At 42.5% G+C, this 22,256-nt stretch overlaps 1 protein-coding gene across 6 annotated transcripts in view; it reads left to right on the top strand.

Moving 5' to 3' along the window:
- sorcs1 (sortilin-related VPS10 domain containing receptor 1) overlaps window positions 1-21,050 on the top strand; it is a 159,375-nt gene extending 138,325 nt beyond the window's left edge. The window contains exons 16-29 of one of the 6 annotated variants that reach the window (XR_001776723.1): window positions 1,417-1,550; window positions 4,130-4,243; window positions 5,673-5,844; window positions 7,400-7,586; window positions 8,114-8,247; window positions 10,112-10,238; window positions 11,138-11,250; window positions 13,134-13,268; window positions 16,670-16,769; window positions 16,931-17,015; window positions 17,166-17,271; window positions 17,651-17,804; window positions 17,893-17,948; window positions 19,491-21,050. Coding sequence is in view for 5 of the 6 variants with exons in the window: in XM_008422167.2 (XP_008420389.1) it covers window positions 1,417-1,550; window positions 4,130-4,243; window positions 5,673-5,844; window positions 7,400-7,586; window positions 8,114-8,247; window positions 10,112-10,238; window positions 11,138-11,250; window positions 13,134-13,268; window positions 16,670-16,769; window positions 17,166-17,271; window positions 17,647-17,804; window positions 19,491-19,552 (1,542 nt within the window). In the remaining variant the exon portion in view is untranslated. Of the gene's footprint in view, window positions 1-1,416; window positions 1,551-4,129; window positions 4,244-5,672; window positions 5,845-7,399; window positions 7,587-8,113; window positions 8,248-10,111; window positions 10,239-11,137; window positions 11,251-13,133; window positions 13,269-16,669; window positions 16,770-16,930; window positions 17,016-17,165; window positions 17,444-17,646; window positions 17,805-17,892; window positions 17,949-19,490 lie in introns of those variants that run through there. The other 5 variants (XM_008422152.2, XM_008422146.2, XM_008422167.2 and 2 more) reach the window with 5 other exon arrangements.
- The last annotated feature ends 1,206 nt before the right edge of the window (window positions 21,051-22,256 follow it).

Genomic DNA, 22,256 nt, shown 5'->3' with positions numbered 1-22,256 from the left:
TTCATTATATAGATTAAAACTGGAAAATAAATTCCCTATTGGAGGATGAAATGGGCAGACAGCTGACTGATCCCTCCTTACTGACACCATGCATTCATTAAAAAGAAATAAATAAAATAAATCCTGGGGAACCACCTCTCTTGGCCCGGAACCACTGCCTTTCTAAGACCTGGACCCTTCAGTGCGTAGCATGGTGGTGGCACCATCATGCTATGGGCATGCTTTTGTTGAACAGATGGATGATGGAAATAAAAGTTCAAGAAAAAAACCTTAATTCCTCCAGGCAGTTCTGGACGAACGGGAAGTTGGAGGCAAAGATCCAAACCAACTTCCCTGCTTAAGTTACTGTAGCAACAGAAAAAATACAGAAAAGTACAGAAAAAAATGTCCATATTTTTCTGTAGTTCACTCAAAAACAGAGTCAAAACTAGAAATGAGCATTTCTTGCACAGATTTTCCTAGAGGAACACGCAGCAGACGGGAGGCTTTGGACTCCAACGGGGGAATTTCCTGTTGGATGAAACGTTTGTACCGATTCTGGTTCCACGATTCAGTTTAGTTTTATTTATGGTTTTGCTAATGAAACAGCACAACCTGAGCAAAACAAAAGGATACGGGTTGAACTAAAGCAACTAGTGGTCAAAACATTCACTGTCAGGAAATAAGAGTAAATGTTTGTGTAACTTTAAGCTTATTAATGCATCTAAATCCTGCTGGACATCCAGGAGCCTTTCCGAGGACCAAGGTTGGTTCTGCATTAGCTTTTTAAAGATGCTTCCCCTCCATGCTCAGAGTGAGTGTGGACCCTGACCCTCCACCCGTCCTGCTCTGTTTCATCAACCTGCTGGACCTGAAACCGAGCCACACACTCAGAGCAAGCCTTTATTCACGGCCCGCTCATGTAAACGGCTCAGACACCCATATGTTCAGAGCGGAGTGGTGATCAAACCAGGAAGCATGGAAGATGACAAGAGTCCGGGCCAATTATGGAGCCAGACTGGCTGAGAGCATCTGCAGAGAAACAAACAGAGGAAGAGGTGGAACTAGAGAAGTTTCAGCTTTTCATCGTCAGAACCTGGGAGTCTATTTGTGATACAATCCTGTTTCTTTGACATCTCACTACTGACACCTGCTGCATGGAGGCGGGATGTCGAGTGAAACCGGAGGCTCGGGTCGTTTTTTAATCCTCAGCTGATTCAGTCACTCAGAATAAATCAAAAAATGTTTGGCAGATTGAGGTTCATCATCAGATTACATCAATATTAGTGAATAAATCTAAAATGGAGCCCCAGTAGGGTTGCAGTTACAGACGATGCTGATGTATTTCTGTTTGCATCATTTAAATCATTTCCTCCTGGTTTTTAAATGAATGTTTGTGTGATTTTCCTGTGGTCCGTTTTCTGACCTGCTCGGCAGGGTGAGCCGTGTCTGATGGGCGTGAAGAGAATCTACCGGAAGCTGAAGCCGACCTCCAGGTGCGTCATGGGAAAGACGTACTCCGTGGCGATGACCTCGGCTCCCTGCGACTGCACGGAGGCGGACTTCGAGTGGTCAGTGCTGACCTCAGTTCATCCCCTTTACATCTAATAATCTTTCCTTATTCTCAATGCGTGGTTTATTGTTTTATTTTTGGATTTCATTTGCTAAATTTTTGTCAAATTTAATGTTGGTGATCTCAGCCAGAACACAAACAGAAAAGTCCCACATAAAAAAATAAGTACTTATGTTCAAAAAACATTTGAACATATTTTAGACACTTTTAGTGTTTAATGAGTAAGTTTAAAAATAAAATACTTTATTTTTAAAAGGAACACAATCTTGGTTTACTATTTAGTTATTAATTTCATATCATAGCAACACATCATAAATACATACTTTTTCTCATCCTGACCAATCAAAGCCGGGGGGCGGGGCTAATCCTGCTCAGGTTTTCATAATTGGTCTAAAGTTCACTTCACTAACCAATCAGATATCTGGGTTGAAGAGAGTCACAGTTTATTAATTCATTTCTTTAATCAGGACGTTGTCCACCTTGGACAGGTCACCAGTCCTTCACAAGCCAACACAGGACATGTACACACACGCACGCACGCACGCACACACACACACACACACACACACACACACACACACACACACACACACACACACACACACACACACACTTAAACGATTAAAAAAACTAAAAAATAAAGATTAATGTCAGAATAAATGGAGGCAAAATTCCCTACATTTTAACTCATCAGTGAGATGCTGTAATGCTAAAAACATATTTTCTCTAGAAGCAACAAACCAATAAATATTTACTCAATCAAATGCCCATAATCATTTCCATCACAGGCCTTCTGGCAGTCCTGCTCTAAATGCTTATGAAATAATATTTAATGTAAAACCCATATAGGAAAAAATGCTTCCACAGAAAAATGATAACAGATCTAAGCTGTAAATCTGTAAATCTAGATCACTTCAGTGCTGCTAACTTTTACTTTTTCACTTCATTTTCACACATAAATATTTAGGCTGAGAGACTGAAAAACCCTTTCCTGCATTTCTTCCTCAACATGGTTAAAACCTGAGCATGAACTTAGATGTTGTTTCATTTTGTACACATGGTGACTGTTTACTCTGAAGGCCTGTAGATTTTACAATAATGATCCACCTCCATCACTAATCAAACACTGGATGTTTCTGTGAATAAATGAGATTTTTGGAAACGTGTGAAACACCTTCTGCAGTTGTTGACCAAGAGATTTTTGTCTCAGTTTGGCTCCCTGTAAAAAACAGGATCAGGGGATAAACAGTTGCCATCCTGCAGATTAGAAATGCATATCAGCCTTGGCACATCCTCACGCTGTTTGCACTAATGTGTGAATATTTCTGCTTTTGTGTGTGAGAGAGAGAAAAAGTGGAGGAGCCAACGTGTTTTTCACTCTCAGACATTTTATTGATTCTACTTTAATGTTTGCCATCGTTCACGTCTTGAAGGACAAAGTGTTCAGAGATAAAACGATCCTTCACAGCCATTTTTGCAGCAGCGACCCTTAATGTCAGGAAGATGTCGGTTTATCTGCATCCAGATGAAAACTGCTTTCTCTCACTGTTTAATTGCATTCATTTTTTTCATGCTTTGGTCCCAAATCTGCAGGCCTCTGGAGGAGGCAGCTCCTGCAATAAGCTTCATCAGGACCATAAATCACGGCGCCTAATAGCTTTCATTAACAATCACAACACTTCTGCATCTGTGTGCATGTCGCTCTAATTGGGGCAATTTGTCCCCATCAGTTTGGGGACACAGAGCTGCTCTGCCTTTTAATTTGTAGCACAAACACCTAATGGGCTGGTATCTGCAGTCTGAAACACAGAGGGGTTCCTCACCATCACTGATGTCACAGCATCAGAAACATGTTTATTATACCTGCAGCTTTGACGCCAGCAGGCTCTTATATTGACACATTTTCTTGATGACATGTAGCTCATCGCAGTTCACAGGTTTCCATTCCTGAACACGTTGAGGTTTGGACTTTGACTAGACCGTTACACCTAATCTTCTGTTGTAGATTTGCTGCTGCGTTTGGAGTCATCATCCTTCTGGTTCACTGAGTGAACCATGATGGGAGTTCATGGTTCACTCAGTGGTTGCCATGTGACCAGGTTCTGTGGCTTTAAGACCCCAATCATCACCCTTCCACCTCCATGCCAGCTGGTGATGACGTAGCGAGGGTATTCAATCGGCCCATAGCCTTAATGGATCTGTGACTCAAACTCAACTGAACACGATGAAAATGTCTCTGTGTGATTCTAATGTTTGCTGTGCAGGAAAATCGCTCTAGAACAAAACAACTTAGATTATACGAGATTAAATCGTCCCAACACAACAAATTCAATATCTGTGTCCAACTTACCTTTGAATGAATTTAAGACTTTTTAAGGATGCACAAACACTGTTAAATGTTTCCCACTTGTGAGTAATTTTTATCTGTTCTTAGATTACGTCATGAGTTCTTCTGTGGTGAAATCTCTCGTGTATTTTGAAAACGTCTTAATATGATTAAAATAATTGGTAAAATAATTTTTATTGGAATGTTTCCGTTGCTTCTGATCGGATCACCGTCTGTCGGTGTCATTGCAGTGATTACGGCTATGAGAGGCGGAGTGATGGGAAGTGCAGCCCCGCCTTCTGGTTCCATCCGTCCTCCATGTCCCGCAGCTGCACCACGGGGATGACGTTCCTCAACAGCACGGGGTAAACGTGACCAGCATCGGATCGGAATCAGGAAGTTCATTAGTTAGTTAATTAGAACATCACAGCTAAAAGCCGGAGATGAATGAAACACAAGAGATGGAAAAACTTTTGAACATAATTTTATCTGAAGCCCAAAATGGAGTGATTATCTAAACAGTGTCAAATTGCCGTCCTGGAGGGTTTTGGACGTGTTCCTGGTCCAACACACACAGTCTAATCGACTGGGTTGCTTCCTCAGCATGTTGTCAGGTTCTGCAGGTTGTAGTAATTATTCGGATCAGGTGTGCTAAAGCAGAGAAACATCAGGACGTCGGCCCTGGAGGACCAGGACATCAGTTTACTGATTGGGCTGATTGATGTCTGTAAAACAAGAAAAATGAGTTTTCAACATGATAATTCATAACAACACAGAACCGGTTCTGCTGATGGCGCCTTAAAGTGATGCAGAGCAGCAGCTATCAGGACAACGGAGGAGGAAACGTGTCTGCAGCAAAACTTTGTTTCTAACTAAAGCAAACAGTCAGAAGGACAAACTGAAGTAAACAGAACATGTTGGCAGGAAAACAGGAAACAGAATGTGAAGGAGAATCAACTAAGGCGAAGTTTAATAAATAATCATAGTGAATAAATACTGTGATGACCAACGACAGGAAGACAGAACCTCATCGGTTCTCACTGGTTTAAATGTCTTTTTACTCATATTTAAAGATGATAGGTTTATATTTATATTTTAACTTTCTGAACTTTTCTAAACGGCGTAAAGCAGGTGCCTGTTAAAAAGGTAAATGATCAAATGTTACTGAGATCAGGCATTTTTGTGTACATGAAATTATAAACATCAAAAAGACAAGCTGGTGATATTTAAAACAATAAAAACTGGAAAACAACGTGGAACATCTGGTAGTTAATGGTTAAATAAGAGTTAGTTATAATTAAATAGGAGTTAGTTAATGGTTAACCAGGAGTTAGTTCATAGTTAAGTAACGCTTAATTAATGGTAAAAGAAGAACCAGGTTTTCAGTCATGTCAGAGTTAGTTGTTAGTTAAATAAGCGTTAGTTATGGTTAAATAGGACTTGGTTAATTATTTAAAAAGTCAGTAATTAGGTAAATAAGAGTTAGTTGATGTTAACTAAAAGTTAATTAATGGTTAGCTAAGACATAGTTCATGTTACGTAACAGTGGTAAAAAATAACACATTTTTAGTTTTTAACAGCTTTTTAATGATTAAATAAGAGTTAGTCGGTAAGTAAGAGAGAGTTTTTGGTACAAATAAGTTAGTTGCCAGTTAAATGAGCATTCAAAGCTTTTGTTTTGCCAAGAAAATGTAATTTAAATAGATAAACAAGGTTTGGAGATAGAGCTGCATATTACTGTTTCCATGTGGACATGGTCAGATGGTGTCTGTCCCCCCATCTGTCCCCCACCAGCTACAGGAAGGTGGTGTCCAATAACTGCACAGCTGGAGTGATAGCAGAGTACACGGCCCGGCGACAGCACTGCCCCGTCCAGGCTCCCAAAGGCCTCCACCTGGTCACCAGCGAGGGCCGGCTGACCGCCACGCTGGGCGCCAACGTCACCTTCCTGGTTTTCCTGGAGGAGGTGAGGCGTCCCCACCAGCTGCTGAGTCATTTCACTCAGCAGGGGAAGGAATTTAAATAAACCTTTTACAATCATAAAGTCAATCTGTGAATGTCACCCACGGGGCCCACTGCTTCATCACGTCCAAGAAAATGTTCCTGGCCAAGCCGTTTCTATGGAGACCAAAACTCTTTGGTCGAACTGAAATGCTGTTATTTTCACACTCGGTTCTGGTTCAGAACGAAGAATGGACCCTAACGTTTCAAAATCAAAGAGCTTCGGATCGAAATCATCAACCAGGAAGAGCAGACAGCGGAAAGAGCACAAGTTTATTTTCTAACTGAAGTTTAGAAAATCAGATTAAATGGAAACTCTAGTCAAGTAAGACACCAACATGAATTCATCACTTCAGGCATGTGGGGATGAAGGCTCCTTCCTTTGGATTTTCAACTCACTGCTGCCACTTCAACGTTACCCAAAAGAAAATTTCACATGTAAAAAAATGAAATCCAGCAGTTCAGTTTTCCACTCCAATTCTTTTTGTGCTCAGGAGAGTCAGAGTATATTTATTCACTTATATTTGGTCATTTGTGCTCTGAACACTGAGCGTGTTTTACTGGACGGAAAGGAAAACTTTGTAGTGTAAAAGTTTATTCTTTGTTTAAACGAAAGGAATCAAGTTATTGGCTTACATAGAGCAGAGTCTGAACCTTCATTAAGATTAAAAACATCTTTTATAATCGAAGGTGAAATTCAAAAACCTGTTTTATTTAGATGAACTCTTCGGTGATGAATGGAAAGTACAGCAGAAAAGTGCTGCTGAGTGAAACTGAGTTTTAAACACAACAGGAAGATTCATTTGCCAATTTCTCCCCTTTCAAATGGAATCGTTGTAAACGGCACCAGAGCGTCACGGTTTACGCTTGTATTTCTTTTTTACTGGAATAGTGAGAACAACTCAGGTCGTCTTCACAGAACGTCGTAGTTGCAGCTCAGCCTCTCTGACGTCACACGGGAGGAAATATTGGCTGGTTCTGCTGTAAAATGCTTTGATCCATATCTGAACCCGGTTAAAAACAGGAGAATGAGTCCAAACTGCTCTGACTGGGTTTCTCACACTCAGAATAACGTGGATATTATCCATTCAGAGGTTCTTAATGACCATTTTGTAAGTCTGGTTTTTGATTCAAACCTGATTAATTAATTATTGACTCTGTAGTTACATTGATTAGAATTTAAATTGAGTCCCTTCACTAATTATTTTTTTTGCAATCTAAAGTAACACTTAGATTTATAAAGTGCTGTTTCAATGTTTCTTAGTTTTAAAGGTACATTTCAGTAAATCATTGTAAACACTAAGATGTACAGAAACAACAACAAGTTTTACATGTGATCTTAAAGAATTTAAAAATGTCCAGATTTATGGTAAATTAGAAAGTTTCCTCCTATTAGATGCACCATGCCGTCTGACAGGCTCTGTGTTTAAAGCAAAGTGAATCCGGGCAGCAGATGCGTTTTTATCGTGAGGAGAACATGAAGTCCTGCAGATTAAAGCTGAAGTGTTTGTCCTGCGCAGGGAGACGGAGCGAGGACCAGCATCACGGTGGACTTTGGAGATGGTCACGCTCTGACCTACTCCAACGTGAGCTCCATCGAGGACGGCATCAAGCACATCTACAAATCCGTGGGAATCTATCGGGTGACGGCCACCGGGGAGAACAGCCTCGGTTCTGAGACCGCCACGCTCTTCCTGCACGTCACATGTGAGTTTTTATTAAAAATAACACAAAAAACAACCTCTGCTTTCATTCACAGAGGACTGTCCTCCATTTCTCTAATCTTTCCCACTCTTTATCACCTTGTGTGGAATTGCTGCTGTCACTTCACCGCGTTCGGGGCTTTATCTCCTCAGAACCCGTCCAGAACCGAACAAACAAACAAACAGAGATAGAACAAACCTCATTACGCTTCCTCCCCAGTCAGCTGCTGCCTCGTATGGATGAGGCCTGGCAACTTCTGCTCCCTAACAGATGTAAAAGGAACCGACATCCTGATCAGGGAGCCCGCCGCCCCCGCCGCCGATCTGCCCGCCGTGTGACACAGAGCCACTGCAGACCCCAGAGGGCGGCAGAGGAAAACAACCCACAGATGGCAGCCATTGGTTCAGACGCAGCAGAGAATTCTGGGCTAATTTCTTCTCTCCATTTGAGCTAATAAAGTTGTTTGTGAGTTTCGCATGTAGCAGCAGAGCGTGCAGTTCACTCCGTGATGCATGTGTGTGTCTGAACAGGTCAGCTGGAGCACATCCATCTCTCTGCTCCCTTTGTGGTGGTGAGGAACAAGGAAGTGAACCTGACCGCCGTTCTGCATCCCAGCCAAGTGGGAACGGTCACCTACATCTGGTGGATCGGAAATAACACCGAGGTACGGCGAGCGCTGCTTCTCTCGGTGTCCGTTTGTAATTAAGAAGTAGGTTGCTGACTCTGTTGTTCCGTGCAGCTATATTTGTTGGCGCCGGCTGCAGAAAATCGAGGCCTTGTTAATCAGCCCTGATAACAGTTGCAGAATGTGCTGATGAACCATAAGCTTAAAGTGTCTCGATTGCTAAGTTATGGAGAATCTGCATACAGAGCAGAGCAGAGCAGAGCGGAGTGGAGTGGAGGTCCGGTCAGCAGCAGGAGGTCTTTGACCCGTTTTAACATCCTGATGGCTTCAGCCTGCAACCAGCTCTCAGGAGCATCTCAGGGTGTGTAAACTGTGATATCAGCTCATGTTCAAAAACAGAAAAACTCCAAAGTGAATGGAGTTTTCCATACAGACACACAGCAGGTCAGTTGGAACCACCAGAATGATTTCTGTTTGCTAAATGAGAGACGAATCAAACCAGTACAGACGAGATGGGAAAGTCCAGTCATCATATCATTCAGGAAAGAGACAAACTCTGGGAAGTGAACCAGACGTGAAGGGACATGATGTTCTGGAGGCAGAACATTAACTAACATTAACAAACATTAACAAACATTAACTAACATTAACTAACATTAACAAACATTAACTAACATTAACTAACATTAACAAACATTAACAAACATTAACAAACATTAACAAACATTAACTAACGTTAAGACGTTAAAGCTTTGGCACAGAAGAGACTTACAGATCGATGATTCTCAGAAAATTACTGAGAATGTGGAACCTGGAGGACCTGGAGAACCTGGGGACCTGGAGGACCTGGAGAACCTGGAGAACCTGGAAGACCAGGTGGACCTGGAGGACGTGGAGGACCAGGTGGACCTGGAGGACCTGATGAACCTGGAAGACCTGGAGGACCTGGTGGACCTGGAGAACCTGGGGGACCTGGAAGACCAGGNCTGGAGGACCTGATGAACCTGGAAGACCTGGAGGACCTGGTGGACCTGGAGAACCTGGGGGACCTGGAAGACCAGGTGGACCTGGAGGATGTGGAGGACCAGGTGGACCTGGAGGACTTGATGAACCTGGAAGACCTGGAGGACCTGGTGGACCTGGAGAGCCTGGGGGACCTGGAGAACCTGAAGGACCAGGTGGACCTGGAGAACCTGGTGGACCTGGAAGACCAGGTGGACCTGGAGGACCGCATGAACCTGGAAGACCTGGAGGACCTGGTGGACCTGGAGAACCTGGGGGACCTGGAGAACCTGGGGGACCTGGAGAACCTTGAAGACCTGGTGGACCTGGAGGACCTGGGGGACCTGGAGGACCTGGAGAACCTTGAAGACCTGGTGGACCTGGAGGACCTGGTGGACCTGGAGGACGTGGTGGACCTGGAGAACCTGGTGGACCTGGAGGACCTGGTGGACCTATGATGACATCATCACAAAGTCAGACAGAAAATATTGGAAAAGTTAGTTTGATGGTTTTATTCCATTAGTATCTGAAATCATTTGAAAACTATGTTTTGTGTTTAGGAGAGAAATCTCTAGTCCAACAGAACCAGAACCTCTGTGTGTCTGGCCCGGGTCAAGCGGACCGCTCCGGCCGTCTGGCTCTCTGTCGAGTGAAAGTGTTTGTGTTGGGATCAGGACGGCCGGTTCTGTCAGCCGAGTCCGTTTCACCGCCTGCAGGATGAACAGAGACGTTGGTTCTGATGTCAGTCCGTCCTGCTGGGCTTCCTTACAGAGCCGTGGCAACCGGCTGCTGATGGCCGAGTCTCAGGGGAACGCTCGGACTGACTGGCTCTGTGTGTGTGTGTGTGTGTGTGTGTGTGTGTGTGTGTGTGTGTGTGTGTGTGTGTGTGTGTGTCCTCCAGCAGCCTGTTATCACCCTGGAGGGAAGCGTGGCGTGTACGTTCTCCAGGGAAGGGATCAACACAGTCACGGTGCAGGTGTCTGCTGGGAACGCCATCCTGCAGGACAGGAAAACTATCGCTGTCCACGGTGAGTTGAGGCTGTGAACAAGACGTCACAGCAAGCTGCTTTTCTGCCAGCAGGAGGCGCCACCATCACCTCACACACTCCAGCTGCTTTTGTTAATATTCCCTGAGCAGCCACTGATCTACAGGCTTCAGTTTGGTTGATTACAGTGTAAACAGTCTGTTAATGTCTGATAAAATCAGGAATCCAGCGCTGCCCCTCCCTCACTTGTTGCTACTCGCTCCGCTAAGCTAGCTGGCTAACTCAGGGCTCCTTTGCTCTTCGCTCACTTACAAGGCAGAGAGTTTGGAAATACTTCTGGCTGTAATAAGTAAAGTCATGTAATAAAGTAATAAATTAATGACATGGAAACTAAAATCTTAAGATAAAACTGCATGCTCTGAATCAGAGATCTCATTTGCTGAGTTTTATGTTTTTTGACCAATTTAAATAATAAGTTGAACTTGATAACTGTGACCAATTGAAATCAATGTGCAATTGGACTAAATGGACTTTTTATTGTAGTTTTATTTGTATTTATTTTTCCTTTATTTTACCAAGGAAATTAGTTGAGAACAAATTCTAATTTTCAACATCAATGTTCTCATTAGAACATCAGAGAAAACAAAAGAATCAACATATTTTCTCCTAATCCAGCTGTTTTTAAAAGCACATTGAAATGTAGTGTGGATTTTACTGAGTTAAAGTCGATTTATGGTTTTTGATTGATGTACAAATAATTGTAATTACCTTATTAACATTTTTGTCAAGTCCCAACAATAGTTCTGACAGTTTTCTGTGACATCAAGACCTGAATTTAGGGGAAAAAACTGATGATTTCCTTTAGAAAAATGTTACTTGATGAGGAGCTGAAGCTGAAAAAGGTCCGTGAAAAATCCTCACATCATGTTTGCTTCGTGCAGAATATTTCCGATCCCACCTGCTGGCCTTCTCCTCGAACCTGGACGAACACAACCCGGACGTGGCTGAGTGGAGGCAGGATGTGAGCCGGGTGATCCGGAACGCTCTGATCCAGGTGAGGCTCGCTCTCCCAGCTGCTGCTTCCTGCTGCTCAGGTTGGACTTTTACCCTGATAAATGGTCAGGAGGAGAACTGGGGAGGTGGAAGTAATGCTGGAGCAGGTGAACGCTGTGAGAGTTCAGGACCGGACCCAATAAACATCAGAGCTCCTGACCCGAGGAGACGCTGGCAGATGAGCCAAACACAAACAGTCAGGTGGAAGAAATGACTCCAGCTCACATGTCAGACACGGAGTCGGACTCATTAACCGGTTCTTGACACTTCCTGAGGATTCCGATATATTCCCGATTCTTCGGAAGCAGCTCTCTGCCTCTTGCATCATCCTTTCTCACTTTTTGATCCTGCTAAATCAAAATTGATGTCAGAAATACATCCATCTCTCCAATCTTCACTGAGCATGCCTGGCTTGTCATTTCTTTCTGACATGATTATTTTTTATGTTTTTATTATTGTTATTCCTGGTGACAGCCTCAGCCTTGAAGCAGCGAGAGGAAAAACTGAGATGAAAATCTGATGTGATGACTCTCTGTTGAGTGATCACTGAGGCTGAAGCTCAGAGGGAAGTGGAGGAAGAAGCAGCGCCTCCTGCAGGAGGCAGTGGTCATTTCCTCTTCTCTTTATTGATTCGTTTTACACCGATGTAAAAGGGATGTTATTAATTTTTACATTATTTAACTGAGAACTGAAGTTCACAAAGATGTTTGACTTAAAATGAGTCAGTTATCTTCATCGTTACTGGCAACAACCTTAGAAAAAAAAATCCACATTCAGAAATTATTGTTTTAACTGAATAATTACAAACCTCACTTATGATCACCCCTTGTGTGAATCCTTTGAACAACCTTCGTTTTAGTCTCTGTTGATCTTGCTGGGTGTTTTGGATATTTATCCTGCTACAGTTTCATTTTTCTGTTTCCAGGTTTTTTATGTAAAGCTTCCTGGCGTCTCTAAGGAAGTGTCTAAATTCAGGGCTGCATCCTTCAAGGCCGGTTATGTCACAGCGATGAGACAAAAGCTGTGCAGGATCGGAGGCTCCGCCAGTCATAGTTTTCTCCTTTTTTTCCACATTTGAAGGACGAGTGCGGAGGATCCTTCTCTGCCTGCTCAGTCCTAAGATTCATTGCCGTCCACCATTTTTAGAGCAAACGGACGAAGAAGTACAGTTTTAAATATGTCTGTTAAAATCTGGCAGTAAGTTAGAACCCAAAGCTGTTCTGTTGTTTGAGATCCATTTTTACCTGCTCATCTTATGTTGAACTGTTAGCTGTTAACGTTTTAGATGTGTCCACCAGATGGCGCTATTTGCTTTTATGTTATTCAAAGACTGTAAAAAACGTCACTTCTTTGGTTCCCACCAGTAAAAAACAGAAACCATAAGATGTGACGTTGCATGTTGTATTTCATCTTTGTATATTTTGTCTCATTATATTTTTAGGATGTGTTGATTTTCTGAAGACATTTTTGTTGGTAGTATCTAATCTCTACATAATGATTTAAATGTGTTTCCAATCACTGATTGATCAGAATGGTTTTTATAACAAACGTAGCATTAGTTCAACCTGGTTCCTGAACTGCATCCCTCATTAAAAGCCTTCAGTTCTCATAAACTCTCATTTTCTGCTCCGTCTCCCTCAGGATATTTCTTATTATTTCAGTAAATAACTGAAAACTAAAGCAGTTTTAAATAATTCAGATGTCTAAAAATACAACCAAAACATTTTCAGCAGTTTTTGGAGCGCAGACATTTTGTTTAATGACGGTCATGATTTCACAGGATGGTTTCTGACGGAGCTCGGTTGGATTATCCTCTGATGAAGCCCAGCAGGTTTTAATCTGAGGTTCTGATCCGAGCGGCTCCTGACTCTGGTCTCCTTGCAGGCGACAGGCGTACGGGAGGACCTGCTCCTGGTCACCGTCCTGCCAGGTCTACCAACAGCAGCCGAGTTTTTCCTGCTGCCTGACAAGCAGCTGACCGAGGGGAAAGCAGAGAAGAGCTCGGCTCATTTAGATCAGGTGAGGCGGCAGCGTCGTCCTCCAGCCTCTGAGTGGGCGAACGGATGTCACCTTGTTATCCTCGTTCTAACTTTAACACAACACACGGCTGCAGATCGTCTGTTCCTGCTTTGTGACTCACTGACAGTCTTTTCATAGCAGCAGCTTGTCCAGTAATGGCTCCTGAAAATGTAAACCTGCAGCTTCAAGTTCCTATTCCCCACCAGCAGATGTCACTGTTAATCTGCTGGAGAATTTATTTTTCTAGGAGTCTAATTTTGGAAAATGCTTGAAGAATCGACTAATCAATAAGCCTGACAAGTATTATGAGCGAAAGGACTGACTTTTAAACTTACATGATGTTGGGGGGAGCAGAGAGAGAAATGTTCAGCACCAATCGACGTGAAGCAGAGCTGCTCAGTCTAACCTAACGGATGATGATCGATGTTAATGCCAGGAAGAATCCATGGATAGAAATCCTCCATTTTTCCCCTTCTTCCTCCCTCCTGCTTGATCTTCTGGAAAGTTCCCCCTCCCTCCAAGCCGGCCATAAATCTTCATTCAAGGCTGGCGTCCTTAAAGTGCGGAGTTGGCTCCGCTTGTTAGAATGTAAAACAGATTTCACTGACCCCAGAATGCAAGCGGTGAGAAAGTAATTAGTCAAAGCACGGACTAAATTTAAACAGCACAAAGGGGAGCATGAAGGAGTACAGGAATTACTCATATCACAATTAATTTAGCAAATGAGGCAGATAAGATAAATGAAGTCTCTGCAGCAGAGAGAGAGGAAGTGTTTGCTTTAATTATGCAGCTCCTTATTGGCTTCTTTTATGAATATGATTTAAAAACAGCAACACTTCATTTGTAGATTGTGTAGGAGCTCCGATGAAGAGGTCTGTCTGTGTGGATCAGCTGGGATGGTTCTCCAGTTTAGCTCCGGGTCGCGGTAACCTTCCCAGGTTGGATTCCCGTTCATCTGACTGAAAGCAGAGATCAAGTTGCCTGCGCTGCATTATGCATCATGGAGGAAAAGGTCCTGCAGACAAAGACTCCTACATAAACAGGAGCGCTCACATGTGTGGGCAGGTCAGGGCCGCGCTGATACGGCTCGGTATTTAAAGTGCATTCAGCGTTACGATCATTTCAGAGGCTGCAGGAACGTTCTCCAGGTCAGAGCTGATGAACGTCGTGCTGCACGTTTGTATCCACTTCATTTGACCGTCTCAGGAAAAGCAGGTTTGTGGAGGCTGTTTTCAGGATGAGGCTGTCTTCATAAACTCTGCTTGAGTCGGTGCTTCAGCATCAACAGGCGGGTTTCTCATGGGACTGGATGGAAATTAGCATCTGGCTAAATCCAGAGTGTTTACTGCAATTTCTGTGGATTTATTAATGTACCTTATTCCATTCAAATAAAATCAAGTCCAATAATAATCACTTTGTATTATTAGTCTTACACTAATAATTCTAAGTGATTATTAGTGGACTTGAGTGTATTTACTTTTTAATTTTCTAATATTTTTTCACCACTGGGGACATTTAATGATGATTTCAACTAATTCTTGACCTTTAAATGATTGAGTTGTATTCTAACACCAGTGAGCCTCTCAAGCATTTCTAAATAAAAATGTGATTTTCACAGTTTATTTGTAGACCTAAAATAAAAAAAGATAAAATAACGAGTTTCCAGCTAAAGTAAAGTTGAAGTGAAAACACAATTGTCTTTTCCAGGGGTTCTCTAAGTCTCTTGAGGGGTATGAATCCTTCTGAGCACCATTTTAGTCGACAGTGTGAGAAACATTTTGATGCTGATTCAGTAGAATATTGTTAATTTTACACCCTTGATCCTGATGCACCTGCTCTACTGAGAATTAGCAGAAATGGGTCTCCTACTTTAGAACCTCCCAACTAGTGTTTGAATCCTAGACTCACAGGAGCTTCAGCTCCAATAAACTGATTCCTAATGATCTGTTTGCCGGAAACTCTGCATTTCTCCTGCAAACTTTAAAGTGACAGAAACTGTAAAACAAAGGTGGGTTCTGTAAGTGTCCTGGTACTGGAGCGTTATTGGGTTTTACTGGGTTTATAACAAGCCCAACTTGTCTTGTTGCAGAAGAGTCTGGGGATCTGACAGCACTTGCACATGAAGCTTGAAATGGTTAATGTGTAGAAACACTGAAACCTGGATAAGAAATGCGTGTTGAACTTTTGATTTAGTTTCAAACTGGAATGAAAACAATCAGTCAGACTAGCTGAGCCTTTTCATCCATCCTAGCAGCTTTTTCAACACATTCACACTTTATTAGTTTCCTTTTCCTCCAACCTGTTTTTATCTTTCACTTTTCAGTCAGATTTTGCATCTGGTGTTATGGGAGCTAAAATCCTACTTTCCTGTCAGTCAAACTGTGTTGGTATTTCTCATTGATTCATCTAAATAAATGGGAACACGTTGTCTCCTAGCGACAGAGCGCTGGCTACAAAGAGCCTAAAGATTTAATGCAGCGTCCTCTTCGACACTTCAACTGAACTGAAGCCACTTTAAGTAAAATGTGTGAAATTGCATCAATCTACTGCTGTGACTGAGTCCGTATGATGAAAACAATGTAAATGCTTGTTTTAGACAACATGCTGGGTGATGATATTTACTTTCATCTAAAATTGCATAAATTGTATCTCAGGTATTGCAGGGACACAGACAGAAGCATCACATCTCTGTGGAGAGAGATTCAAACTTCTTCTCAACATTTCAGTCGCCTGCTGAGTCCGACTGAATCCGACTGAATCCGACTGAATCCGACTGAATCCGACTGAATCAGACTGAATCCGAATGAATCCGACTGAATCTGTAAAACCGGCTGAACCTCCTGCACCTTCAACTGTTTCACTTAAATTACCATAAACCTTCACAATAATGCTCTAAAAATATATGAACGTTCGTGGTTGAAACACTGCGGTGTCTAAAACAATCAGCAATATAGCTGGTTGATGAAACACCAAAGAAAGGCTGGATGTAGACGGCGTGTCTGAAACCTGCTGGAGTTTGCACCGAGGATGGAAAGAATTGTTTTTATTTGTTCTTTTATTCTCCTTTTTAAATAGCAATATTCAATATGACCAAGGAGAGAATTTGTGTTTCAATACCTTTTGTATTTATTTGACGTCAGTAAAATAATATTTTCATATTTGTTCAGTTTTCCTGAGATGCTTAAAGTTGTTTTTGCCTCTTTTATCCAAAAAGGCTGTTTAACTTTTAAAAGTAAATGTTTAAAATCGAAAATAATGTGATTCCTTCAGATCTCACTTAACAGGACCAAGAGACTAAAGACTGACCAAAATATCTATTTGTTTTATCTGGTGGTCGACATGAAACAAGACAGGCGTGTTTCCATAGCAACCAGCCCAGGTCATGTGTTTTCTGCCTCCAGCTCTCTGACCTCCTGCTGAACGCCTTGAATCAGAACCTGGTCCAGTTCACGCTGCGGCCGGGGGTCCAGGTCACCGTGTACGCCGCTCACCTGTCGGCAGGTAAGGCCGCCGTCCGCCTGCTCACCGTGTACCTTCAGCACAAACATGAAGCATGTGGCCAAGCTCAGCGGACAGTCAGGTTTATATTTCATATTTTTATTGCCCCACCCCCTCTCGACTAATAACTCCACCCCTGTGTCTGATTGGCTCCCACCATGTAGCTACACAGAGACATTCAGAGACGTATGTGTGCCTCTTCCTTTTGGGGATGCTGCTACTGTCCTAAAGGGGCTTTTAAGCTAAAGAGTAAGAGAAGTCCATATATTAAACCGATTCATCACATGGGTCTCATTTCTGTTCACTGCTCGTTGCATGAGGCAGCAGGCTGCTAATACACCTCCTCTAACTCTGCTGTGTTGTTCACGCGCTGCGGTGGCTGTCTCCCTGTCTCTGCAGCGCCCCTGGTGGACACCAGCGAGAACCACAGTGGCTCTGCCATGCTAATGCTGCTCTCTGTAGTGGTTGCGGGTTTAGCTGTGTTTGTCATCTACAAATTTAAGAGGTAAAGTTTTCCTGAAGCTCGACACACAAACAGCTGACAGCTGCTGATCAGGTCATCGCTCACAAAAAGAAATGTCAGCCGGCCTTCAGGATGAAGGCCTGTAAATGGAGGCGGCTGACCTTTCTGAAATGTTAAACCGTGTTTCCTTGCTGAGGCGGCGTTCAGTGAAGGGTCATGAAGATTTATAGACGAGAAGAAGCAAAATGATACATTTATTAGCCTCAACAGGTTTTATATCTGCTGAATCCCATCCAGACGCTGGTTGACATGGAGCAAACATTCAGTAAACGGTTGCTGAAACCAGTCCGATCCATCATGTGCTCCTGGTAGCTTCCTCTCTCTTTCCGTCTGCCTCACTGTAAATCTTTCCTCAAGGAAGATCCCAGGCCTCAACGTCTATGCGCAGATGCAGAACGACAAAGAACCAGAAGTGATGAGTCCAGCCAATCCCTCAGAGGCCACGCCCAGCTCACCGCAGGACTTGGTGCCTTCTCTGGAGATTCTGGACACCGAGTTGAACTCGCGGCCCATCGGTGAGTGACCTTTGACCTGACCCGAGCCTCCCGTCTCATCTCACGGCTGCTTCCTGCCGCTCATCCTGTGCTTTCTGTCGTTTCTCAGTGAAGTGGTCCAGACTGCAGGAGAACTAGACATAAACAGATCAGAGGCTGTTAGTGGTACGGTCAACACGCTGTCCTGTCCTCAGACTCACAGCCTCACCTAATACGGAATGATATGAGTGCCAACACTTCTTACTAAACGCTTTCTGTAAAATCACAAAATTAAGTTTGAAAACACTAAGTGTTTATTGATTATGTCATTATTTATTTTTCATTTATGTGTTTGATTATTTTAATGTCAACTTTTGTTTCTTGGATTTACAAATTTTTTTTAAACTTTGTCTTTTTCTGACTTTTATTTTTTAACTACATTTTAACGTATTAAATATTTTATTTAGTTTTTATTTCTCATTAATCAATTAATTATTCTAATCAGCTGCTCCTAGATATAATAAACAAAAATTGATTATCCATCATATCAACTGTCTGACCATAAAAGGAGCAAACATCCTTCCTGCTGCACAGCATCTGAATCCAGAGGGAGAAATTATCCCGACATTCAATGAACCAGAAAATGATCAAAGTTTAGGAGAAGATCCAATCAGCATGATGTTCAGAAACGGTCCAGCTTTTAGTTTATGTCCAGAGTAACTGCAGAACTTTAATGTTTTAATAGGAGCATCATTTCAGATTTCATGCCTCATCTGTCTGAGTTTGTTCTGACTTATCATCCATCAGTTCTTCCTGTGAAGAGTTGATTGTATCTCTGAGATTCAGTCCTGACGACATTTCTGGTCAACACAAAATGTCACTTGTTGCATTTTCAGTTTTTCTGCCATTGGTTTGCATTTTTAGATCATCCTGCAGAGTGATCAAAGTAAGAACGAAAAACTCTCTTCTCTTCAGTTAAGTTCTCCTCATCCTTCTTCTGAGGATCTGAGACGTCCACAGAAAAGCTTCTTCTGTTTCCCTCCAATTGTAACAACAGTCATTGTCCCACTTCAGCTTCATCAGAACCCGGACATGGAGTCCAAACGGCAGCGTTTGTCCCGGAGTGGAAACTGTGATGTGGTTTTGCTGTTGTCTTAACATCTTCTTCTTCTTCTCTGAATGGCCTTTCAGACCGTGTAGATACAGGATGTGGATGATGACTCTCAGGTTTAGGCATCATCTTAAGGTTCAATCTGGGTTTAACTCACATATTTCACACCAATTCTGTTGAACTTATTTCATGATTTCACACAAGGAAGCAACATGTTGGAGGAATTACCTTCAACAAAAAGTGAAGTGTGCCAACAGCTTTTCAACTAGCGTTGAAGCTCTTTGAAATATTTAACAAAAAAATCTACAATTAACTTTTTATTTTCCACACAACAGTTTAATCTGCAACGATGAAAGCAAAGCTATACAAGACTGATTATTACTGAAAAGTTCATTTATTCCAGTAACTTCATCTGATTATCGATTTTTTTCGACAAAGTTGGATGTTTTCAAGGATGTATTTTGGTTAGTGTAGATCATGATTTAAAACTAAAACAAAAACCATTTTATTGATGAAGTATTTAACATTTGTTTAGAGGTCTTTATTTCCTGAGCCTGTAAATGATGATACGTCGGTTTGTGTTGATCTGTGCTCTGTCTGCTCTGCTCTCCCCTCAGGATGTATGAAACCTCATGTACATGTGAAATTCTCCACAGAACTCCCCACATACATCGTCTGAACTCTGGACTGACGCCTCCAGCTTCCATCATGGATTTGATCTTACTTTTGTTTTGATTTTGGTTTGGATCTCGATGGTTTGGAGCTTTACACCTGTGCATGTTGGAGCCGGATGACACTCACTGCTCTGCTGGAAGCAGAAGAAACTGTACAGGTTTTGTTTTCTTCTCGTTTCTCCTTCATGTTTTAAAAGAAACATGTTCAGACTTGAGTTTGTTTCTGAGTCGGAGGATCGCCAGCATGAAAGTTTGGGATTTTCTCACATCCTGGATCAGTTTGCTGCTTTCTGATGCAAACAGCAGACGGTGTATTATTTATTCATATAAAATACTTTCATGAAGTACGATATGGAAGTGAGTGACACATTTATTTTGTAAATTATGAATGTCTATGTTAGAACTTTGTGTATTTTAATAACAAATGTACTAAAAAGAGACACTGTTATAAAATATGACTCGGCTATTTCAAAGCTTTTGATCTACTGTCCTCAAAAAGCTGATTTATGGCACAAAGCAGGTTTTCTACAGAAATATTCTGCTTTTATTTTGGCTTTTACAACAACGTTGAGTTTTCAGGATTAATTTAAGCCTTCATGTTTGTCGCCTCTGCTCATGTTGATGACACCTGCCAGTTTGTAAAAAGCTCCGTGCTTCAGAACCTCCTTCCCACAGCCGGCCCACAGCCTTCAGCAGAGCTTTCATGAGCAAAGATCAAACCGTGTGTGTGGATGGCGTCGATGGCGCCGGTGGTCCTGGAATGACCGCAGGAGGCCAAGTGGAGCTTATCGAGACCCGCGTAGAAAAGCGGGACCTGGACTGAGATCCAGCTGCTTTGCAGGAGAAGTTAAAGAGCTGGAAACACAGAGACAGATGGAAGTAAGGCGAAGCATTAGGAGGGCGACTGCTTGAATACTTAATGTGGCCCGTCGAGCTCAAGGTTGGTGACACATCTGGGTTAATGTGACCCGCTGCAGCGAGGCGGGCCGGCCGTCTTCATCCCGGCTCATTGGGACATGCTGCAGGAGCGCAGCAGCTGCAGCTGCAGGGCGCCGCGGTCGGCTCGGACCAGACACATGGAAACGCCTGATTGATGCTTTCACAGGTTCTGAGGCAACGCAGCCGGACCCGGTTAGAACATTTTTAAACCAATGTTAGGTCCAAACAAAGCTTTTCCATGTACCACACCGTGGAAAAGTATTCAGATCCCTGGAAATGTCCTTATTTTGTCACATTACAAACATAACAGTCAGTATTTTCTTCCAGCTCTATGTGATGGATCAACACAAAGTGAAAGTTTGTGGACTTTGGAATGAAACAGCTTCACAGTTCACTGAGGGTTTTACTCACCTGCAGACGCTTTCTGGCACATTATTCTTTGCAAATTAGTTTAAAGCTCCATCAGATTGGATGAAAAGCTTCTGAGAACATCTATTTAAAGCACTGAGCTTTGACTAGGCCTTTCTAGCACCTACATTTCTCTTGCCTTTGGCTGCATGTTTGGGGTCAAAGACCTGCTGGAAGAATCTCCTCCCCAGTCTGAAGTCTTTCTCCAACAGTGATACTTCCTGTATTTTCCAGGCCTGCTGATGAAAGCCTCCCCAAAGTATGATGCTGCCACCTCCATGTTTCCAGGAGTGGATGTTCATGGTGGTGATCCTTTTGCGTGTTGACCAGAAGGTTTTGCACATCCCCTCCTTCCATGTTCACCATGTCTCCATCATGGCTGAGGTGAACTGAAAGCAGAACTTTTTCTGCTCCTGTTCCATTAAAGTCTGATTAGTGGAGCGTTCCACTTGTATTTGTCCTGTCACCAGGTTCTCCCACCTGAGCGCTGATCCCTGCAGATCCTCCAGAGTTATCTAATAAACGCTCTCAGTGCCCAGTCCAGTTGAGACGACATTCAGCACTGGCTCACTATAACTAGGTCTGAAGGGAGTCAGTTGCTTCATGCTTGTCAGAATTTTATTTGAAGAAGTTTTTTATAATTAAATAACTTTCCATTCATTAGTCAAGCATTACTTTGTGTTGGTCTGTTTCATAAAGTCTTGAAAAGACGTCTGTGTTTGTAACACCGACATGTTGATGTGTCGCGGTGTGAAGTTTGCAAAGTGCTGCAGATGAAGAACAGTGAAGGACGTCTCAGCTGTTACTGCAGCTTTAAGAAGAGCCTTGGTTCCCATCAGGAAGTCTTGGAGACGATTGGCCCAGACGTTCAGGAAATGAGCTAAACACCTGCTGGGAGAACAGGAAGTTGGTCTGACTTTGGATAAACTAGGTTCTAACCTGGGAGAGTTATCTAAAACTGAGATAAAATGAGTTTGGTTGTATCCACAGGCCTAAACTATTGGGTTTTACTTCTGGTTCGAAAACAGAAGTATGAAGTCACTGAGGTCAGTCTGGGTGTTTTAACCAATAAGTATGGAAAATATCATTGATTTTTATTTTCATGAAGAAAAACAAGTTCATTACTTGAGGTTGGGTTTTGGTTTGTGATCTACTGCTGTGGTAATGAGATTAAAACCGATGGAAGAGCAAACACTGGACCAACATGGATCCGTCAGGTTGTTTCAGATTGACCACATATTGTTCTTATTCACAATTATCTACGTTGAAAATTAGCTTTTTGCTCACATATGTTGTTCAAATGTATCCTTAATGTTTAAACTCAGTCTGATCAATTTTGATGAATTACATGTTATATATATA

Source organism: Poecilia reticulata, linkage group LG1, assembly GCF_000633615.1.
Source record: "Poecilia reticulata strain Guanapo linkage group LG1, Guppy_female_1.0+MT, whole genome shotgun sequence".
Lineage (NCBI taxonomy): Eukaryota > Metazoa > Chordata > Actinopteri > Cyprinodontiformes > Poeciliidae > Poecilia > Poecilia reticulata.
The sequence above is the reverse complement of the archived record's forward strand: the minus strand, read 5'-3'. Positions and strand labels throughout refer to the sequence as shown.